General features: G+C 41.0%; 1 protein-coding gene across 19 annotated transcripts in view; it reads left to right on the top strand.

The window, feature by feature from the left end:
- NRXN1 (neurexin 1) overlaps nucleotides 1-22,445 on the top strand; it is a 1,219,761-nt gene that overhangs the window by 591,795 nt on the left and 605,521 nt on the right. For all 19 annotated transcript variants that reach the window (XM_070798634.1, XM_070798636.1, XM_070798622.1 and 16 more), the window contains 2 exons: nucleotides 11,105-11,486; nucleotides 12,575-12,765. In XM_070798634.1, coding sequence (XP_070654735.1) covers nucleotides 11,105-11,486; nucleotides 12,575-12,765 — 573 coding nt within the window. The remainder of the gene's footprint in view (nucleotides 1-11,104; nucleotides 11,487-12,574; nucleotides 12,766-22,445) is intronic.

Here is a 22,445-nt window from a genome sequence, read left to right as displayed (position 1 = left end):
TCCTTTTCTTTTCTTCCTTCTCTCCCCATCTTCCTCCTTATCTCCTTCCCTCCCTTCTTCCTTTCTTTCCTTCCTTCCTTATTGATATGGACCTACAAGTTTCTGTATTTTCAAATAGGTATAATTACTTAATTATTTTGGTGCTTAAAATGTCCCTATTTGGGCCACTGTGAGTTCCATGAAGTTGGTCTCTGTGATCTTGTAACATGCCTTCACCTCAGATTTTTTTTCCTCAATTTTTTTGCAAAACAGAATATTTCAGGCACAACTTTTACTACCATGCCCCAGCCCCAGACTGAGACATTTGCTTTCTATTTAGTGGAGAATTAGGTGTAGGTGGTTGGTATTGGTTTGCTCAGCACTGCTTTGCAACCTTTTCTGGAGGCTAAGATGGTAAATACACTCAAGTATAAATACATATACCTGAATATATATAGCTGCTGAGTTTAGTTGCTAAATCATTCCCAACTCTTTTGTGACCCCATGGACTGTAGCCTACCAGGCTCCTCTGTCCATGGAATTTCCAGGCAAGAATACTGGAGTGGGTTGCCATTTCCTTCTCTAGGGGATCTTCCTGACCCAGGGATCCAATCCTCATCTCTTGCATTGGCAGGCAAATTCTTTACTGCTGAGCCACTAAGGAAGCCCATAAGTGTGTGTGTTTATATATGTGTGTATATGTGTCTTTGCTTTAATATGCCTCTCCACATAAATATATATATATATGCACACACACACACACACACATATACATATAATGGAGAAGGAAATGGCAACCCACTCCATTGTTCTTGCCTGGAGAATCCCAGGGACAAGGGAGCCTTATGGGCTGCCGTCTATGGGGTTGCACAGACTCAGACACAACTGAAGCGACTTAACAGCAGTGAACATATGTGTGTATGTGTATTTGCTTTAATATGCCTCTCCACATAAATATATATATATATATACACACACACATACATACATATAAATTACATGTTCACACAAATATACATATATTTTAGAAAACATGAGTTCACACTAGCACGACCGTTTCTACAGCATTGTTTCTTTCCCCATTTCATGTTTTCTTTTTTTTTTTTTTCTTTTTCTAATTTTATTTTATTTTTAAACTTTACATAAATGTATTAGTTTTGCCAAATATCAAAATGAATCCGCCACAGGTATACATGTGTTCTCCATCCCGAACCCTCCTCCCTCCTCCCTCCCCATACCATCCCTCTGGGCCGTCCCAGTGCACCAGCCCCAAGCATCCAGCATCGTGCATCGAACCTGGACTGGCAACTCGTTTCCTACATGATATTTTACATGTTTCAATGCCATACACACTGAGGAAACCAGAAGGGAAAGAGACATGTGTACCCCAATGTTCATCGCAGCACTGTTTATAATAGCCAAGACATGGAAGCAACCTAGATGCCCATTTCATGTTTTCATGTCTCTTCTTCCAATTTGGAACCTTGGCTCCCAGTGATGTCATTTTCCCGTTTGCTCAATCCAGTAACACATTGATGATAGTTTCAGAATTGCTTTACATTGTCCATCCCACAACTAATAACCTGACTAAAAGCAATTCAGGATTAATTTGTGATTCTTTTTATTTCTTACTGCCTAAGATTTAATGTATATAGTCAAATACTATTTACAAATAACTTTGATTAGTTTGTTTCTTCTTTTCTTCCTTTCTTTTCCATGAGTGTAGTTATATTATTCATTTGAAATACAATTAATCTTATGGATTTCAGTTATGTTTATTCCCTCCCATTCTTATGTATTCAATAACACTTGTGTGTTAGCCTGCTTTTTAAATCAGTGCAACTATTTTGCATTAGGAAGTGATGAATAGAGTATGAAAATAATATCAAAGCAGAAAACTCCAGAAATGTTCCCTAAATGAATCACCAGCTGCTACTGCTAAGTCGCTTCAGTCGTGTCCGACTCTGTGCAACCCCACGGACGGCAGCCCACTGGGCTCCTCCATCCATGGGATTTTCCAGGCAAGAGTACTGGACTGGGGTGCCATTGCCTTCTCCAGAATCACCAGCTAATTTTCATTAAAATTTAAGATACATCTTTTCAGTTGCATAGATTCCTACCAAACTCCTAAATGAATAATTATATTCTACATTAGTGAGTTGACTTCTTCAACTTCCAGTCAATATATCATTTCTTTGTTTACTGCCATGTATTTATATACCACTGGAAAAGCCAATGGCACCCCACTCCAGTACTCTTGCCTGGAAAATCCCATGGATGGAGGAGCCCCGTGGGCTGCCGTCCGTGGGGTCACTAAGAGTCTGACACGACTGAGTGACTTCACTTTCACTTTTCACTTTCATGCATTGGAGAAGGAAATGGCAACCCACTCCAGTGTTCTTGCCTGGAGAATCCCAGGGACGGGGGAGCCTGGTGGGCTGCCGTCTATGGGGTCGCACAGAGTCGAACACGACTGAATCGACTTAGCAGCAGCAGCAGCAGCAGTGAACATAATGTTAGGAAGCAGAGTGAATAGATACTTATATGGGTGTAGTTTGCTTATAGAAATAGGAACAAATAAATGATGGATTCAAAGGAGTACTCAGAATTGATACTGTTGAGACATGATTTCTTTTTTCTTTTTTTTTATTTTCTTCTTTTTTTTTAATTTTATTTTATTTTTTAACTTTACAATATTGTATTGGTTTTGCCATATATCAAAATGAATCCACCACAGGTATACATGTGTTCCCCATCCTGAACCTTCCTCCCTCCTCCCTTCCCATACCATCCCTCTGGGTCATCCCAGTGCCCCAGCCCCAAGCATCCAGTATCGTGCATCGAACCTGGACTGGCGACTCGTTTCATATATGATATTATACATGTTTCAATGCCATTCTCCCAAATCATCCCACCCTCTGCCTCTCCCACAGAGTCCAAAAGACTGTCCTATACAAGTGTCTCTTTTGCTATCTCGTATACAGGGTTATTGTTACCATCTTTCTAAATTCCATATATATGCGTTAGTATACTGCATTGATGTTTTTCTTTCTGGCTTACTTCACTCTGTATAATAGGCTCCAGTTTCATCCACCTCATTAGAACTGATTCAAATGTATTATTTTTAATGGCTGAGTAATACTCCATTGTGTATATGTACCACAGCTTTCTCATCCATTCATCTGCTGATGGACATCTAGGTTGCTTCCAGGGACATGATTTGTAAGTTAATGTAACATGTTTCCACTCTTCTGCTCCTGGGCATGGCCTGTTTCTTCATGGTAAAGTAACCTGTGTCTCCTTGGCTGATTAATTTTGGGAAACTCTGGCACCTACAACTTCATTAGGAATTCATAGGTCATTGGTAAAGTTTCGCTCATGATCTGAAAGAAAAAAGACTCCCTTTTGAGATGTCCAACTTTGGACGGCAGACACATTTTTTTCAGAGATTTTTTTTTTTCCCCCCAGCATGTATTAATAAAATTATAAGTCTGAGTCCACCAACTGCGGTGTGCAAGAAATGGCACATTTATTAATGGCTTTAATATCAATTTAAATGAGACCTTAGGCCTTTCTTCTGGGTTTACAGAATATTTAATCATAGTCATGTGGCCCCTACTCCCACCCACCCTGAATCATGCAGAAGCTCCTGTTGGCTTCTGTCTTCACTGATTCTCACCAAAAAGACAGTTCTTCTAGTTTGTCCTTTAAATTATAAGAACCCTATTGTTCCTGTCCTAAGTGGGGCAAAGAGTCTTTGCTGATTCTTGCAGCCTATGAACTATGGTTCAGTCCTCCTATATTGACCTCAGTAATTCTCTCTGAACCCCTGAATCTTACCAGATGACAGGATGTTGGTGCTCAGTACTGCTAAATTCCACCGATGTTCATCTCTCTCCCAGTCAATGGTAAATCTAGTTTAGACCATAAAGGCATTTTGTTCATTTCTTTTTCCTTTGTTGAACATCTTGCAAACTATGCCTTCACAAAATATTGGAAAAGCACTGTTTTCCAGAAAGTTGTCTTCCACTTTTTGCCAAGAAAAAAATAGCCTTTGAGGCAAAGTGCTAAAAGGAACTAGGCTAGTTTCTTAGAACTGAAGGAAGAACAAAGTATAGACTAGCATTTCAGTAAATTAGCCTTCTATTTACTCTTTCTCAAAACTGCCAAGGCCTTAGAGCAGAAATTATATTCTATCTTCTTTCTGTTCTGTAGGAGTTGAACATTTTTTCAGTTGTGAAAACCAACTTGTTCTTTCTCAGAGCTAAAAGATGAATGGGTATATAAACCAAATAAGCATTGATAATTTACCCAAATTATGCAACTCCCCCAGTACCCCACTCCAGCACTTTCCTTCCCCCAGCTCCCAGCATCTTGCTGCTCAGAGCTCAAGACAATGTTTTGTTTTTTGTTTTTCACAGTAATTTACCTTGATCAGTTTTCATCTGGGTGATTCATATTTGGGAAATTATGTTTTGCCAAAGATATCATGAAAGTCAACAATTCATAATAATAAAAAGTCAGCCTTGAGTTATATGACATAGAAAGGTTTTCAAAGATGCAATGGAACTTTGCCATTAAGCCTTCAGTTTGGAATGGAATTTTTTTCAAACATTTTAATGGCCACATGAAACTAGCCATGCATCAGAAAAGCAATGGCGATTTCTTACTAAATTTGACAGCAAGTTCAGAAATCACTGAATAAGAAAATAAATAAATAAAAGAAATCACTGGAGACTCTTCATGCAAAGTCCTATATTTTGATTACATCTTTAAATCAGAGTTTTATATACTGTTAAGTCAAGTTGAAAACAATACAGTACATACTTAGGCCATTCCTGGGAATGTCTGACCACACTGAGGCTCATGAGGATAAGCAGTTGCCAGCAAAGAAACTCCAGAAGAGAGAGATTCCCCAGGACTCAGATGAGAAAGTGTCCTATACACTACTTGGTATCCCAATGTAGGGAGTTTTGGGGTTTCAATTTATCCCCTAGACTGTCAAAAAAATAATCTGGAATTATGTGTTTTGTATGTGTGTATATGTTAGTGTATATGTCCTTCATTGAACTCTATTCACCGCATATCCAGTTACCCAAGCCTGGAAGAAGTCATCATTATCGTATCCCTCTTCTCCAGCATTCTATACATTATTAGTAAATCCTGAAATTATATTGGCACAATTATCTAATTTTGTCCATGGTTTTCCATTTCTAACGTAAACAGTCTACTTCAAATTGTCTCCAGTCTATTATATCCACATTCAGTTCAGTTCAGTTCAGTTGCACAGTTGTTTCTGACTCTTTGCAACCCCATGAATCACAGAACGCCAGGCCTCCCTGTCCATCACCAACTCCTGGAGTTCACTCAGACTCATGTCCATCGAGTCAGTGATGCCATCCAGCCATCTCATCCTCTGTCATCCCTTTCTCCTCCTGTCTCCAATCCCTCCCAGAATCAGAGTCTTTTCCAGTGAGTCAACTTTTCTCATGAGGTGGTCAAAGTACTGGAGTTTCAGCTTTAGCATCAGTCCTTCCAAAGAAATCCCAGGGCTGATCTCCTTCAGAATGGACTGGCTGGATCTCCTTGCAGTCCAAGGGACTCTCGAGAGTCTTCTCCAATACCACAGTTCAAAAGCATCAATTTTTCGACACTCAGCTTTCTTCACAGTCCAACTCTCACATCCATACATGACCGCTGGAAAAACCATAACCTTGACTAGATGGACCTTTGTTGGCAAAGTAATGTCTCTGCTTTTGAATATGCTATCTAGGTTGGTCATAACTTTCCTTCCAAGGAGTAAGCGTCTTTTAATTTCATGGCTGTAGTCACCATCTGCAGTGATTTTGGAGCCCCCCAAAAAATAAATATCCACATTAGAAAGATTAAATACACATACACACACAGTTTCATGGCTTATGTCTGCCTAAAACCCTTCAGTAGCTCCTAATATAATCAGGAGACACTGTGATATCTGACCTCTTCCTCTTCCGATCTCATCTGAGCACTAACCTCACCTACTTATGCCTCTCCAGCCACACTCCCTGGCTCTTTCTCTCCCAAGTGCCTCTGTTGATCTGTTTCTCCTTTCTGGAATCCACCTTTCCATTCCTATCTTACAGTTTTTAATGTGGCTTTTCCTTTTTTAGTCCTTCAATTTTAATTTAAATATCTACTCAAGCCCTTGCCCCCATCCCATATTTACCAGCACAATTTGCTGTGTATCAAATACCTAGCGTTTTTTCTCAGTTTTATCATTATATAGTTAATTATTTTCTTACCTGGTTTTGTCTGCCTTCCCCCAGTAGACCATGAATTTTGTGAAAATAGGAGCCAAGTCTGGTCCTCTCAACATTATTTCTTACTTGCCTAATATAGCACCTGACTCATGCATATAGCCCACTCTTGGTAATTTTCAATACCTTTTAGTGAATCAATGAGTTGATCTAAGGCTGGGGTGGGGGGTGGTGGATCCTTTTGTTCTGCAGCAGAAATGTAACCCAACTCAGAGTAGGACCCAACATAAAATAGTAGATCTTGCTATCTGTTTTGGTAAAAAGATTTGATTTAGAAATTGAGGTTTGTACACAAACAACACAAGCCAGAAGTTTGACTCTTAATGGAGATTATCATCAACCTGGATACCCTAGACGCTTTGATCAGAAGCATTTTGCTAATTCCAAATTCTCCTTTCCACTAAATGTCTAGGAAAGATGCTGCGTTCTTTAATGAGTGGAGCCTTAACAATATTTCTCCTTCAGTGTCCTTTATATTTCCTTAGTCAATATATGTATACAGCACTAGAGGTGGCAACATTGCTGACTGAGGATTAAACATTAGAATAAATTCTGAAAAATAAAGGATTTTTGAGAGGCAGCCATTAATGTGTTCTTAGTGGAAAATGGCTTTTAGGTGCTAATTCTCCTTCATGAGCAAGTATATCTGCCATTACTGTCAAGGTGATTTATATATGCTTATTAAAGAAAGAATAGGCTTTTGAACATGGGCCATAATGATTTTTCTTGTAATTGGGCCATGGTTGCTCCAATACTGTTTTACTACTTTTTTTTTTTTTTGCACTTCTTCTTCTTTTTTTTAATGAAATGTAGTCTTACCTTTATTATTTAGTCCCTAAATTATTTATGGTCTGCATACATATTCTATTCCTTGGAGAAAAGAAAACAGACATTACATGTTATTTTTATCACTGAACTTCTTCCTCAGTTCTGCTGCACAATGTACTTTCGTCTTTCAGAGCTGCCAATAAATGGACAATTTAGAGTAATATATAATTTCAAGTATTAGAAATATTTTTTTGGATACTCCCTTACTATCAGTTGGCTCATTCACGTAGCTTTTAAAAAGAAACTTGATAGTTTCAGGATCTGGGTGGGTCCACCAGATTAAGACTCAGATTTTAATATAATGAAAAAGATAAAATAATCAATATAAGGAAATGTAAAAGCCCAAGTCATTTTTTTTTTTTTACCTTTGCAGATTCTTCATTCTATATAGCTTTTTAATTAAATGTTACTGGCACCACTAGAGATTTGTATTTGAAAGTGATTAAAGGATAATTTTATTTGATACCAAAGAGGTAGTGCCACACAGAGAAGTATCAAGGTCACTGAATAAAACTGAAGAAGGGGATAAAAATGGTGTCATAGCATAAATCACAGCAGGATCCTCTATGACCCACCTCCCAGAGTAATGGGAATAAAAGCAAAAATAAACAAATAGCAATAAGCAAAAATAAATAGAAATAAGCAAAAATAAACAAATAAAAGCTTTTGCACAATGAAGGAAACTATAAGCAAGGTAAAAAGACAGCCTTCAGAATGGGAGAAAATAATAGCAAATGAACCAACTGACAAAGAATTAATCTCAAAAATATACAAGCAGCTTCTGCAGCTTAATTCCAGAAAAATAAACAACCCAGTCAGAAAATGGGCCAAAGAACTAAACAGACATTTCTCCAAAGAAGACATACAGATGGCTAACAAACACATGAAAAGATGCTCAACATCACTCATTATCAGAGAAATGTAAATCAAAATCATAGTGAGGTACCATCTCACACCAGTCAGAATGGCTGCGATCCAAAAGTCTACAAACAATAAATGCTGGAGACGGTGCGGAGAAAAGGAACCCTCTTACACTGTTGGTGGGAATGCAAACTAGTACAGCCACTATGGAGAACAGTGTGGAGATTCCTTAAAAAACTGGAACTAGAACTGCTATACGACCCAGCAATCCTCCTGCTGGGCATACACATCAAGGAAACCAGAATCAAAGGAGACACATGTACCCCAATGTTCATGGCAGCACTGTTTATAATAGCCAGGACATGGAAGCAACCTAGATGTCCATTGGCAGATGAATGGATGAGAAAGCAGTGGTACATATACACAATGGAGTATTACTCAGCTATTAAAAAGAATGTATTTGAATCAATTCCAATGAGGTGGCTGAAACTGGAGCCTATTATACAGAGTGAAGTAAGTCAGAAAGAGAAACACCAATACAGTATATTAATGCATATATATGGAATTTAGAAAGATGGTAATGATGACCCTATATGCGAGACAGCAAAAGAGACACAGATGTAAAGAACAGTCTTCTGGACTCTGTGTGAGAAGGTGAGGGTGGGATGATTTGAGAGAATAGCACTGAAACATGTATATTACTATATGTGAAATAGATCACCGGTCTGGGTTTGATGCATGAGACAGGGTGCTCAGGGCTGGTGCACTGGGATGACCCTGAGGGATGGGATGGGGAGGGAGTTGGGAGGGGGTGTTCAGGATGGAGAACACAGGTACACCCGTGGCTGATTCATGTCACTGTATGGTACTACAATATGGTAAAATAATTAGCCTCCAATTAAAATAAATTAATTAATTTAAAAAATGAGGTCATAGGAGAAACCAGAATTTCTAAGGATTTAGTAATATTATTGTTATCAAATTGTAGCTTGATCTGCTTGCCACAGGATAGGCCAATAATCGGGAGACAAGGTGCCGAGGCAAGGAATAGCAACTTTATTCAGAAAGCCAGACATCGGAGACGGTGGCAGACTAGTGTCCTAGAGTCTTGTTGGGTCTGAATGCCAGTTTCCTAGTTTCTTTCACAGAACAGAGAGGGTGAGGAGGTACCTAAGTAAAATAAAAAGGCCAAAATCCTTGCAAAATGTTTCCTGGCTTGGCCAGCTTTGGGGAGGGGATGTGTTAATTATCCTCTTTTCTGCAGCCATTCACAGGTGTCAGAGTCAGAATGTCTCCCTGTGAGCCAAGCAAAGGCACTTTAATCTTCAGATGGAGAGGCAAGGTCCCCCCCAAGCAGGACATTATGTATGCTTACAGCTATAAATAGACAGCATCCTTTTAGTGATTATAGTTACAAAAGCAACAAAATGCAAAGGTTGAAGTAAAAGAAACAGATCCAACAAGGAATCAGATTTTGCTCTTTCCCGTTGCGTTTTTGCATGGGATAGACAAGAAAGAGGCATCTTGGGGAGAAGAGAGAAGAGAGAGCTATTTATAGTGGTAATTTTTGTCTTAAAAAAAAAACACATTCGCAGAGAAGGAATCAGAACAAACTAATAACTGAAAAAGAAAAACCCACAGCATAGTAAGGGATGACAGGAACTGTTGTCAGGATCAAGGACTAGCAAAGAGGTGCAGGAATTAAGAAGAGCTAAGTACCACTCGGAGGAGAGCTTTTAATACCAATGAGTTTATTAGTATCAAAATCAATTGAGTATGCCAGCAATTTTTATTGCACAACAAAAAGTATGCCTTTTATAATTTAATCACAGAGATTTCTTTTCAAATCTCACCTAGTATTTTATTGTCTTGACGAAAGAAATGGAAATCTGTCCAACTGGCTGGAGGCCCAGGACGGGTGATGTTCAATCTTCATTACACGTGGGAAGAAGGTTCAGTGCCTTTTCTCAGGTCTGAGACTGGGATCAGTTCTAATTCATATTTTCATTAATATCAGGGATGATGGGATAGGGTAAGCTCAATACATTTTCCAATTATGCCAAATTGAATAGTGAAGCTAACACCTGGAAGAACTTGATTGCAATTTAAATGACATTTTTGAGTTTCTAAAGAAACTGAATGACAGTTTAATTAGACAAGAACAAGATGCTGGGGACAAATTACTAGTGATGATAAGAATAATTTTGCTGTGCTTTAGAAAACAAGTTCACATCTTTGTTAATTTTATTTCAACCTTGATGGAAGGTATAGTTATCACTCTGGAGGTAAAGACAGGACTAGGTAAGCATTTAATGGGGTTGGTACAGAAAGATGGTGGGATGAACAGGGATGGAGTTGAATTAAAGAGTGAATCACTAAATAACTTGGCAACCAAGCTTCACATTATGGTGTTTAAGATTATACCTTGGGGTAATATGGACTAATTTTACTGGTATTCTAAAAACTGGACATGCCTTGAATCAGTATGTTGTACTCAATTTTGATATCCAAAGTGCAAGAAAAATAGCAGAGGTCCAGAAGAGATCAACAGAAATTCTGCTTGACTAGGAGACTAGGTCTAGGAAAGACTGGAAATTATTCAGCACCAAAAAGAGAAGGTGCAAAGTACGTATTTAATTTCAAACACATTTTCATGGTTCATATTGGAAGAACAGTCAGCAGGTCTTCAATATTTCTGTTGCTGTTGGACAATATACTCTTGCTTTTTTTGTTTGTTTGTTTTTCTTGAAGTACATTCTCAATAAAGACAAACATCACATCAACGTGGACCTGGGATGTATGATTTTCTGTCGGGATGATGCAGGACAATCATTGCCCCTAGTCCTTCTCCTTCTCTCTTGCCCTCCCACCCTCTTCCTCTTCCTTCCTTCCTTTTCCTTTTTCTTCTTCCTTCCTACCAATCCTCCTTTCCTTTCTTCACTTCTTTCTTCTACCTGTAAAAAATTCTACAACTTTAGTGAATGTAAAATTTGGAGCAGAGATTAAAACTTGAGCTAAGAAAGCTTTATTAATATTATCTGATTCAGTCTCACCCTGTAAGGTCATTTCTTTGTTTGTTTTTTAAAGTTGAAAGTGCCCTGTAGATGCAGAAAATAGTAATAGACCATCTTCCCTTTTAGGTCAAATGGCAGGGGATCATACAAGGCTGGAGTTCCACAATATAGAGACTGGGATCATCACGGAACGCCGGTATCTGTCTTCTGTTCCCTCCAACTTCATTGGACACCTGCAGAGCCTGACATTTAATGGGATGGCATACATTGACTTGTGCAAAAATGGCGACATAGATTATTGTGAGCTCAATGCCAGGTTTGGCTTCAGGAACATCATAGCAGACCCTGTCACCTTTAAGACCAAATCAAGCTATGTTGCCTTAGCTACATTGCAAGCCTACACGTCTATGCATCTTTTTTTCCAGTTCAAGACAACATCCCTAGATGGACTAATTCTGTATAACAGTGGGGATGGAAACGACTTTATCGTGGTTGAGTTAGTTAAAGGGTAAGTGTAGGTCTGTTCAATGACAAATAATTAGAGCTTTGGGAAAATGAACCTCATTTTCCATAACTATACATTTAGCAGAAGAGGGAAGGTGGTTTGCAAATAACGCATTTGTTTAAATCCCTTCTTATGTATCTTATAAAGTTAAGAGGGATTCAGTGCAGTTCTTTATACCTAAATTTCCATACATAAAGTAAAAATAATGTTTTAATTTACTCTAGGTATTACATAAATCTTACTCTTCACATGTGCATTTCTTTACTATGTGCATGGTAATTCTACAAAAGAATTTCTACACACTTGTCGGCTAATTTGTGCTAAGTTAAATAGCTAATGCATGCAATCAGATTACTTCAAGTCCACAGTATCCCATTTAACTAAAGTTTAATTCTATGTCAGAGTTTCTTGAAGAATTTAAAAAGATTTTTATGACATTATCTTGAAACTTCCACTTCAGTGGATCTTCCTGACCCAAGGATCAAATCCAAGTCTCCTACATTGGTAGACAGGTTCTTTACCACTGAGCCACCAGGGGTGTCCATATATATACTCTCATGTACACTTTGCATTCCACCAACTACAAGGTGCATGGATGCACATGACCAGCGGGGATACAAGTGAACACAGAAATTTATCAGAAAACCACCAGGAAGTTTCCTAAGATGGCCTTGTGTAGAGGTTCAGGAGAGTCAGGGAAGGTCATGCACAGGTTCAGGGAAATTAGGAAGATCTATGAATCCAGGTGGAAGAAGCTGAGGATTGCCAGTTTGGGTGGTTGGCAGAGGATGGAGAAAGTGGTGACAGCAGAGAGTGTGTAGCGATAGATATTTACTTTCCACAGTGATGAAGTGGAATGTGGACCGCCATTTTAGAAGTATGTTCACTGTTTCCTGTATTGAAGACCATAAAGAATCCTCCTTCTCGAAACTGAGTAGTGTTTCCTACATGTTTATGTACAACTCACTCTCGTGATTTCTAGCAAAGACAAAACCAGCTGAAAAAGAGATTTCATATTTGTAATATGTAGTGTGACTCCATCAAAAAATTCAAACAGTGATGGCACTTTCTCACCTTCCCTTTTTTCCCAGGTACTTACATTACGTGTTTGATTTGGGAAATGGTGCTAACCTCATCAAAGGGAGCTCAAATAAACCTCTTAATGACAATCAGTGGCACAACGTGATGATATCAAGGGACACCAGCAACCTCCACACTGTAAAGATCGACACGAAAATCACAACGCAAATCACGGCAGGAGCCAGGAACTTGGACCTTAAGAGTAAGTGTGCAAAGTCAGAGCAGCAGGCAGGAACACACGTGGCTGTGTACATGTGGCATGTCCTTGGCTTATGGGGCGTGTGTGTGTGTGTGCCTTCTGCAAAGACTGACCAGAATTTCATCTCTAGCACGATGTTAATAATACAGCATACAAGTGTCTGTTCCTCCTTTTATATGGCAGAAACATATGTATTTTTAATAGCAGCTCAAAAAATACAACACCTAAGAATGCATGCATGATTAAAATTTAAAGAGTGAGAAAAATGTATTCTTAGTCATGTTATTTATAAAGAAAAGTAGGTGTTTGCAACACCTTTTAGTCCCAACAGCTTTTAATCAATCTGGAGTCAAGTTAACCAGATACCTAATGAGTTTCTTCCAGAGCTTTTTAGTTTTCTTTTATTGGTGAGATTTCCTAGATACATAGGGAGCCCCTGACCAGCAGGGGTCTGAGGCTGGCTTGTACCCTGAGTCTCTGATGATGAATCTGCCCAACCCACATACACCAATGCAAATATTCTTTCACCAGCTGCTAGAAAGTCTGAACAGACTTTTTTCCTTCCTTATTGATACTTGATTACTCAAATGAGCAAGACAAAATGCTTGAAAAACTTGTCAGTAATAGGAGAAAATAACAGAAGTGTCTATTTGAATGGGACTTTGTGATTCACTCAGAGCATATCCACAGCTTCTGTCTCATTTACCATGACAGCAAACACTGAACAAGTGGTTATTAGCACTTTAATATGATTGCAGGAAATTTGAGCTTTGAATGACTTGCATAGGGTTAAAACGACTGCTTCAGCAGACCAAAACATAACCTCAGTTCTGACACACGCCCCCTCCATGGCTCCTTCTGTTCTGTCCTGATATATTCCAAAGCCCTGTGGGAATCATCATGGTCACATGTTTGCCTGGCAAGAGCTGTTCATTTATATTGATAAGATCTTTCCCTTTGATTTGAAAGACAAGTACATAGGGGAGTTGGGAACTGGAAAGAGAAAATCTTTCTTTCTAGAGAAAAAAATATTCTTTCTAAGCAGGGTGAAAGAAGAAAAGGATTTCACTTTCTGTAATTGCAGAATATATTTACAATCCCGGTACTTTATTTGTCTAACATAAAGTATGTGGTGATGGCTGTAACCCTTGTCTCAGAGTCAGCCTCTTGTTAACTACAAAGAGAGCCTGTTTATGCCCACAAATCTAATAGGTGAGCTCAAAAAGTAAAATGCAGCTCAAACGAAATGCTATTTTACAGGCTAACCCTGTTTCTTCTGTCTGACTTAAGTGAAGAGAGGGCATTTTCCATCCCTATCTTGTGGGGGGCCCCCGTTTTGCACAGCAGGCTCAGGTGGTAATTGTCAAGGAAAAGGGAGAGATTGTGACAGTCAGTGTGCTGGGGGTTCTGTTTGTGTAGGAAGAGACCTCGGTAAGCATAAATGAGCTTCCCTAGAAACTGCGAACACCAGGTGGGAGGCTAAAATGGCTGGAAGAGGCAGTTCACGGCTGAAGTCTGTGACATGCACAGAACTGCTCAGACCTAAGCGAGAAGCAGTGCCAGGCAGTGGGTGTGTTATAGGACAAGTAGGACGCTGTCTCCTGAGAAATAGATATTTGCCTATTGTTCCTTAAAAAATCAGAGTGAGGGTAATTGGATGACATCATATGGAATTCTTTCTAGTGGTGGAAGGGACTTTTACAAACCTAAGAAACCCTCAGAGCTGATTTTTATTAAAGCATGGAGTGTTTCCTGATTCTGAATATAAGAAAGGCTTTATCTGTAATAAAAATGAAAACTATGAATTGAAAATAATATTTTATATAATATGAAGATGCTAACTTTTGACATCTGACTGAGTGCCTTTGTGTTTAAAAAAATAACACGATTTACATTTGAGGTAAATTTCTCAGGTGGACAAAGAGATTCTATACTAATGATTATGTCCCCCTTTACCTTGTGAAATTCCTTTGTGTTTAGACTTACCAGAGTGTGCCAGAAAGTAAAAGCAAGTTTCTAAAATTAAAACTTGAACATTAAGAGGCAAAGCTGTGGACCCGCAGTTGGATGTGTGATCCAAAGGCAACAACGACCCCACGGAGCCCCCTTGCCTTGTACGTCCCCAGCAAGAGGGAACCTGGGGAGAAGCTGTGGCCCTGGTGTGGCCATCTCCCAGCTTCTGCAAGCCTGGCGTTTTGGTGTGTGCAGCCAGGGGCCCTGGTCAGATGAGGGGTATTAACTAAGTGTTTTGTGCTCCATGTGGAGAGCATGGCAGAGAAAAGGGCAGTAGGGTTCCTGTCACAAAGAGCTTTCTGTTCCAAGAAGGCTGACACTAAGCGAACATTTACAGAGCAGAGAACAGGATTCCCTAGACCCACATCAGGACCCCAAAAGTAATCAGGTATCACCAAGTCGAGTATTAGAGGAGGGAAGTTCTCAGAGATACCCTGAAGGAGGAGCAACGAGACATTGTTTCTCCTTCCCACCTGGATGCCCCTGGAATTAGGAGGGCTCAATGAGCAAGGAGAATGTCCACAGGCGCTCTTCACTCTGATTTTTTTTTTTTTTTTGGGGGGGGGGGGTCTAGTTGCTCTACAGTTTGTGCTGTACAAATGTAATTTGTGAGTTTGTGCTGTACAATGAAGTGAATCAGCTACATGTATACATATATCCCCTTCCTCTTTGACCTCCCTCACCCCACCCCACATGCCATTACTCTGGGTCAAAACAGAACACTAAGCTGAGCTCTCTGCTATACCACGGCTTCCCACCATCCATCTATTTTACATGTGGCTGAGCACATTCGTCAATCCCAATCTCCCAATTCACTCGCCCTCCATCCACACATCGGTTCTCTATATCTGCGTCTCTATTCCTGCCCTGCAAATAGGTTCATCTGTACTATTTTTCTAGATTCCACATATAGGAGTTAATATACTATATTTGTTTTTCTTTTTCTGACTCATTTCACTCTAAATGACAGACTCTAGGTACATCCACATCAGTACAAATAACCCAATTTCATTCCTTTTTAACAGCACTGTTTCCTTGGCACGCTAGCTAGTCATGTAGGGTTCAGCCACTCTAAATGCAAGAACAATGAAAGGTGACTGACTTTAGATAATGATTTTATTTTGTACTTTTTTGGCCTTTATAGAATTAAAAGAAAACAATCAGGTTTAGTCTACACTCTGTGTACGGTCATTGCCACATACTTCAGTTCCTCTCAGCGTGAGGTCTCCCTGATTAAAAACATCAGTTATGTGGTGGGGTTCATGGGGTTCATATTTCTGCACCCTTCTCAGACAGGCTGAAGCAATGATATTTTGAGAATGATGTACAGGGAAGGCCAGGTGTCTGTATTTTTAAAGTGAAAGTGTTAGTTGCTCAGACCTGTCTGACTCTTTACGACCCCATGGACTGGGGCCCACCAGGCTCCTCTGTCCATGAACTTCTTCAGGCAAGAATACTGAGTGAGTACCCATTGCATTCTCTAGGGGATCTTCCAGACTGAGGGATCCAATGCAGGTCTCCTACACTCACTAATCCAGATGCTGTAGTTCAAAGCCCTGAACAAATGCAGTGTCTGTGCTGAGGCCAAATTTAACTCACTTTCGAATTTTAGCGCGAAGCCTGCTTTTGTTTTCATATTAGGATTTTACTTTTGTTTTCCTAGTTCTCAGCCAAAGTGATCTTTGGTTGCTTCAGGAGCCTTGGAAATATTTTTCTTTCTTATAGAACCATATCAGAAAAAGACACTAGAGGGCAGCATAAGGCTGCAAAACCTGCCATCTGGGAGGCTGGTGGGGCGGGGGAAGCATCTCCCTAGTCTCCGCTGGTGCTGGGAAGCCAACTTTGTTTTTTTTGCCCAACCAGAATTCCGCCGTTAGTCTTCAGAATAACACATGCTTTTGTTTGTGGCTCTGTTTCATTATATAGACAGTGGTTTGTGTGGAAATGTGCAAGCTAGGTGCTGATTATCCCGTTCCCAAGGTTGACTGGGAAGAAGGTGGTCAGAGATGGGCGAGAGTCTAATGATCTCTGAGAAGAATTCCCGCCTGTGACCTTGTTTAAATTGTCTTTCATGACGCTGCCACGTTCTCAGGGGGTTGCATGTCTCTCCCCGCTGACACAGTTTTGCTTTCATCTTTATTTCCCAGCTGTTTGTGTCCCATTCTCTCTGGCTTTTATGTACAAGCTCTTGCTATGGAAAGAGCAGCAGAAACTCGCTCTACACAGTGATTGCCTAACACAGCTGTACCTACTTGTATTGTGGAACTTCTGGGTCCTGCCCCCTTTAGAAAGAGAAAGGGTTGGCTTAACTCCTCCTGCTGTCCCTTCCCTTGTTCCTGAATTTGACACATCTGTTTGCTTGCATCTGTATGTACATGGGAAGGAGCTCCTATATATTGACTCCCTGCTGCTGCTGCTGCTAAGTCCCTACTAAACACTAAATGGATTTTTTTATTATTTATGTTTTTTTTTCTATTTTACACAGTCTCTGACACTATAAAATACTGTTTAGGGAACTACTTATTATTCAAAGTTAATTTTTACATTAAAAAAAATAGATTTAAATGAGGTTATTTTACTTACTCCTTGCAATTGATTACCCAGGGATTTGAATTGAGGTCAGTCTTGCTCATTCGTTAATCTAGTTCAAGAACAAAGATGGAGAGAAGGGTCATCTTTGCCTCCTCCCCAAGTCCCAATGTTCCTTGGGTCCATGGGCCCCCTTTCTTGAGGCATTACTTAAGTTTATCCTTCAGCAAATTGAGGAAATTTCCTTCATAAGGAGAAAATAAATGATTCCTGGGTGCAGAGGATACAGTGCCCTCAGGTGGCCACTTAGCAAAATTACTTAAAAGGGAATAATTCACTTACAGGGCAATTGTAGGTCAGCTCAGACAGAGCTTCGGAGAAGGCAATGGCACCCCACTCCAGTACTCCTGCCAGGAAAATCCCATGGATGGAGGAGCCTGGAAGGCTGCAGTCCATGGGGTCGCTGAGGGTCGGACAAGACTGAGCGACTTCACTTTCACTTTTCACTTTGATGCATTGGAGAAGGAAATGGCAACCCACTCCAATGTTCTTGCCTGGAGAATCCCAGGGACGGGGGAGCCTGGTGGGCTGCCATCTATGGGGTTGCACAGAGTCGGACACGACTGAAGTGACTTAGCAGCAGCAGCTCAGACAGAGCTTGGCCCTTTCTCCCTCTCATACCCCACGTTCCTTGCCCCCATGGGCCCTGAGCGAGCGTTCCCTCTTCCTCCCATCTTGTCTCTTCCCTTGTCACCACCATGAGCAGTGTCTGCTTGTTAATGTCCCTTGTAGCCGTCCTTACACCTACCTTGAAAAGCAAACACCTGCTATTGTTTATCCAGCTTCTAAGCCACTAAGAGCTCCCCTAGACAGAGACAACCCGACCAGGGCTTTCCTTACAAATAGGTTCAATCTCTAAGCAGAAATTTGATGAATAGCATTCTTGCTCTTTCCATCTTGATCTCATATCAGTCTCTATTACTCAGCTACCTACCCGCATAGACCACATAGGCCCCCTCTTTCTTTCTTCTGTGTTTTTGACAGATCATTACTGTACGACATCAGTGATCCAGATTCTATTCCAAAGCTCTGATCATGTTTAAATACACTCTGGCTTTGTGTACTCAGCCAAGTGACATCTGATAGCCTGCTTGCCTTGCCCAGATAATTTACACAAATACAAAACTTTCAGAGTCTGACTTTGAGCTTAGCCTTAAAGCAAGAGATGGCATTAAGCATGTTGTCTGTCCTGTTGGTTAGGCTGTCTTTATTGCATTTCTTTTTCTTTTTTTTTCAGTTTGTAAGGGAAAGAGATTTACTCACATTACTTTAGCTAATGGGAGATTATTTTAAGGACCCATTAGGAAGTAAGAGAGACAAGACATCCTTTCAGCTACTGAACAGTGCAGCCACCCAGAGAATAAGAACTTTGTTCTGACTGTCATACTGGGGTCTCAAGAGCAACCTTCATAAGTGTTTCCTTGGATACGAGTGCCTGTGTGTGCATGCATGATGAGTTGCTTCAGTCGTGTCTGACTCTTTGCGACCCTTTGGACTGTAGCCCTCCAGGCTCTTCTGCATCTTCCCAACCCATGGACTGAACCTGCATCTCCTGAGGCTACTGCATTGCAGGTGGATTCTTTATCGCTGAGCCATCGGGAGTACCCACTGCTCCCTAATCCAGGCCTACACCTCCAACCCTCTCTCTGCTGTGTCTGCTCCCAGTTAGATCCTTCTGCTTCATGGCTTCTACCTGTTACTTTGTCTCCTGTATGTATTTCCACTTCTGTCTACTCTTCTCTTCTTCTCACTTTCAGATTTCCCCAAAGACGTGCTCTAATATGGTGAGTGGACCTCTCTAGAACACAGTTTCATGAGCATTTGCCCTGGTGCTTGTGGTCAGGTTTACTTTCTCAGACCGAGTAGCTATGAACACACAGGTAGATTTGCATGAGATTAAATTGGAGCTTAAAAGATGGTCCCTGGAGAGGAGGCTGTGTGTTGGAAGGCTCTCATAGCTTCTCAGAAGAAAGCAGGGTGATTTGCTTATTCAGAAGGTGCTAAGCATCACGGCAGAAGGTGAAGAGGAGGGAATGAAGGGGTTTTAGGTGGGAGAGTGGAGTATTATGGTATGCTTAAGAATCATTCCTTTGACTTTGGTACAGAGGATGGGCTAAGGAGAGAGGCCACTCTGGAGGCAGTTGTCACAGTGCAGAACAGAGACAATTGGGCTCTGAGTACATAAAAGTGAGACTTGACATTTTTGTTAAGCCGTTTCCCATATAAGAACTGAAAGACAATTGGAGAAATGAAACTATTGTTTCTCTCCTGACTTCTCCATTGAAATCTCAGGCTTTGTAGAAATCAGTCTCATTCTCTTCTTTGTACTATAATGTGTTTGTCAATTTGTTTTAATCCCACTCTCCCTCCCCACGGACACCCAGCCCCCCCAAGACACCCTTTCCTCCTCTTGCCCAGTTGCCTCGGACCTGCTGTCTAACGTGTTGCTTGGAAGCTCTTCCTTCTGCTGCCTTAAAACCCTTGGAGCAGCTTCCATGACTGCCACAGAGTTTAAGTTCTTTATTCCCTACCAGTAACTCTGACTCTGTTTTCTTTTTTAATTTATTGTTTTTAATTGGAGGATAATTGCTTTACAATGTTGTGTTGGTTTCTGCCATACATCAACATGAATCAGCCATAAGTATACACATGTTCCCTACCTCTTAAACCTCCCTCCCACATCCCACCCCATTCCCCCCCACCCAGGTTCTTTTTTTTTTTTTTTTTCAATTCTTTCACTCATGTATTGATACTTGTTTTGGAATCTCTTCTACTTTGGGCATTGTTTTACTATGCTTAGTTTTTTTTTTTTTCCAACTCCCATCAATTCTATTATCTACAATTTGTTTTCCCAGTGTTAGCATCCTGGGAACTTTTTATTTGAAGGCATCTAGGAGGCACTTTGATCTGAGCCTTTCCTTTTACAGATGAGAGAGACATGCTCAGGAGAGACTGTGCACAACCAGTCAGTTAGTGTTCTAGATCTGCCTGGTCTTCAAATCCCCAGTTTAACACTTTTCACAGTAGACCAGGGAAAACAAATTGTATTAATGTTTCTTGGATTCACCTCAGTTGACTGCTGTTGACCACCAGGAGCACGTGTGGAAAATAAAGGTGAGGCCTTCTGTGGACTCACCAGAGAAACCAATTCATATGGTTGGCCACAGGCTCAAGATGAAGCCTGGTAGCATGTGGGCCACCCATTAGCGTTTTTTTCTTGTGCAACTTTAAGGACCTCTGTCCTTCCCCTGAACTTATTGGAAAAGACCCTGATGCTGGGAAGGATTGAAGGCAGGAGAAGGGGACGACAAAGGATGAGCTCTTAAAGCTGGTGCCATGGATGCTGTGAAGAACAAAATGTCTGCATGTGCTCAGATCTGAGTCCTTAAGGGCCAGGTGACTGCTCACAGGGCCTCAGCCTCATCACAGCTAGGTCTCCGTGTGTGTCCCTCTTCAGGGAGCATCAGGAGTGTGGCTGAGCTGTCTTCTTAGAGGCTGAGCTTCTCAGCCAAAAGCTCCCGGCATTAGGACCATCTGGGAAGGCAAGCTTGATGTCATCTCTCTCACTGAAGAAGGACTTAAGTCTTAGCTTTCATTGCTCTCAGACCTCCCTCTTCTTTTTTTTTCCTGAGGGGAGAGAAAGACAAAGATTTTGGGGGGTACAAGAAGCATAAACCCATTCAGATGAACTTAAAGGAGGGAATGGGGCCGAGTGTAGCATTCCAGGAGCCCAAGGGCAAGAAAGAGAAAGTTTACAGCTGGAGCTCTTGAGAACATATCAGGAAAGCCGTCAGCAACCAGCCAGCCTCTCTTGCTCTCCCGGTCTCCACCAGGGCTGGGAGCTGCCTTCTCCCGGCTTCACAGGGAGGCCACATGCTCTCCTTCTCTGCACACTGGTTTGCTCTGCTTTCACCAGCATTAGCAAAATTTTGGCGTCCCCAGACCTGGCCTTCCACCCCTGACCAACTCAAATACCCAAGAGCAACTCACTTGAGTTTGGGAGTCCCAGTGTCACATTCTTGGGGGAGTAAATTTGATTGGAACTCACGTCCTGTCTGTGATTAGGAGGCAGGGTCACACTGTAGAAATATGGCACCCTGGATTTGTTTGAAGAAACATTTGGACAGTCTACTTGGGGTGTAAGCAGAGCCATCAAGGGCTCCACAAGGTGACCTTGAAGCTGCTGTGCAAAAATCGAGGGGATGGGGTTGCCTTGCTATGGAGCAGGGACTGGGGATTGAGGCTACAGTCATCTAGATGGTGGGAAATCAGGCATTGTATGGTACCAGCTTGTTCAGATGACTAAGATCATAGATGCTTGGGCTGGACAAAAGTACTTTGTGGTGGAGACAGAGACTGTGTTCATTGGGAGTGAGGCAGCGCAGGGGATACAGAAGCCAAAGCAGAAGTCATAGTCTCCCTGGAATTCACAGGAACACAGGAGGAAGGAAGCTAGATTCTCATCCTCTGTGGATTGGAAAGATTCAAACAAGGCTCCTCCAGAACTGTAATGTTTCAATTGCTGGCATCTGGGTAATGTTTCAATTGCTCGTTATACATCTCAGAAGTAAATACTACTATAATTTTCAGCCAGTTGTTCCATTGAGTTAGGGTTTCTTGATAATGCATATCCAGTCCTCTTTTGCTGTGACTCACAGGACAACTAGCTTCTACCCTTGACCCTGGACAGTTTGTCCAGAGCCATAGGTCAAAATTGGAATAGATTGAAAAATTGGGTGGGCATAGTACAAAGTCACCCCTACTACTGTAGAGATGCTGCAAAGCTGGTTCTGCTGTCTTTACTCACTAGGAAAGCACATTGTTAATGCCACTGTGCTGCTGCTGGCCCATCATGTTCATAAAATGGAGGGGACCTCCAGTGCTACTTCAGAACCGAATTAGGTCAATCAGGCTTTCCTGTTAATGCCACATTAATATGGTTTTCTGTGTCCACTCTTATAAGGGGCCCTTACTTGGCCTTTGCAATTAATTATTGTGGTTTTTCTTAAGGGTAATGCAAGAAGCAATAAAGCTTTGTAATTAAGGTTCAGGCATGGGGTCAGACAGACTTGGTGAAATAG

This window comes from Bos indicus, chromosome 11 (assembly GCF_029378745.1).
Source record: "Bos indicus isolate NIAB-ARS_2022 breed Sahiwal x Tharparkar chromosome 11, NIAB-ARS_B.indTharparkar_mat_pri_1.0, whole genome shotgun sequence".
Lineage (NCBI taxonomy): Eukaryota > Metazoa > Chordata > Mammalia > Artiodactyla > Bovidae > Bos > Bos indicus.
This window is presented reverse-complemented; position numbering and strand designations above follow the sequence as displayed.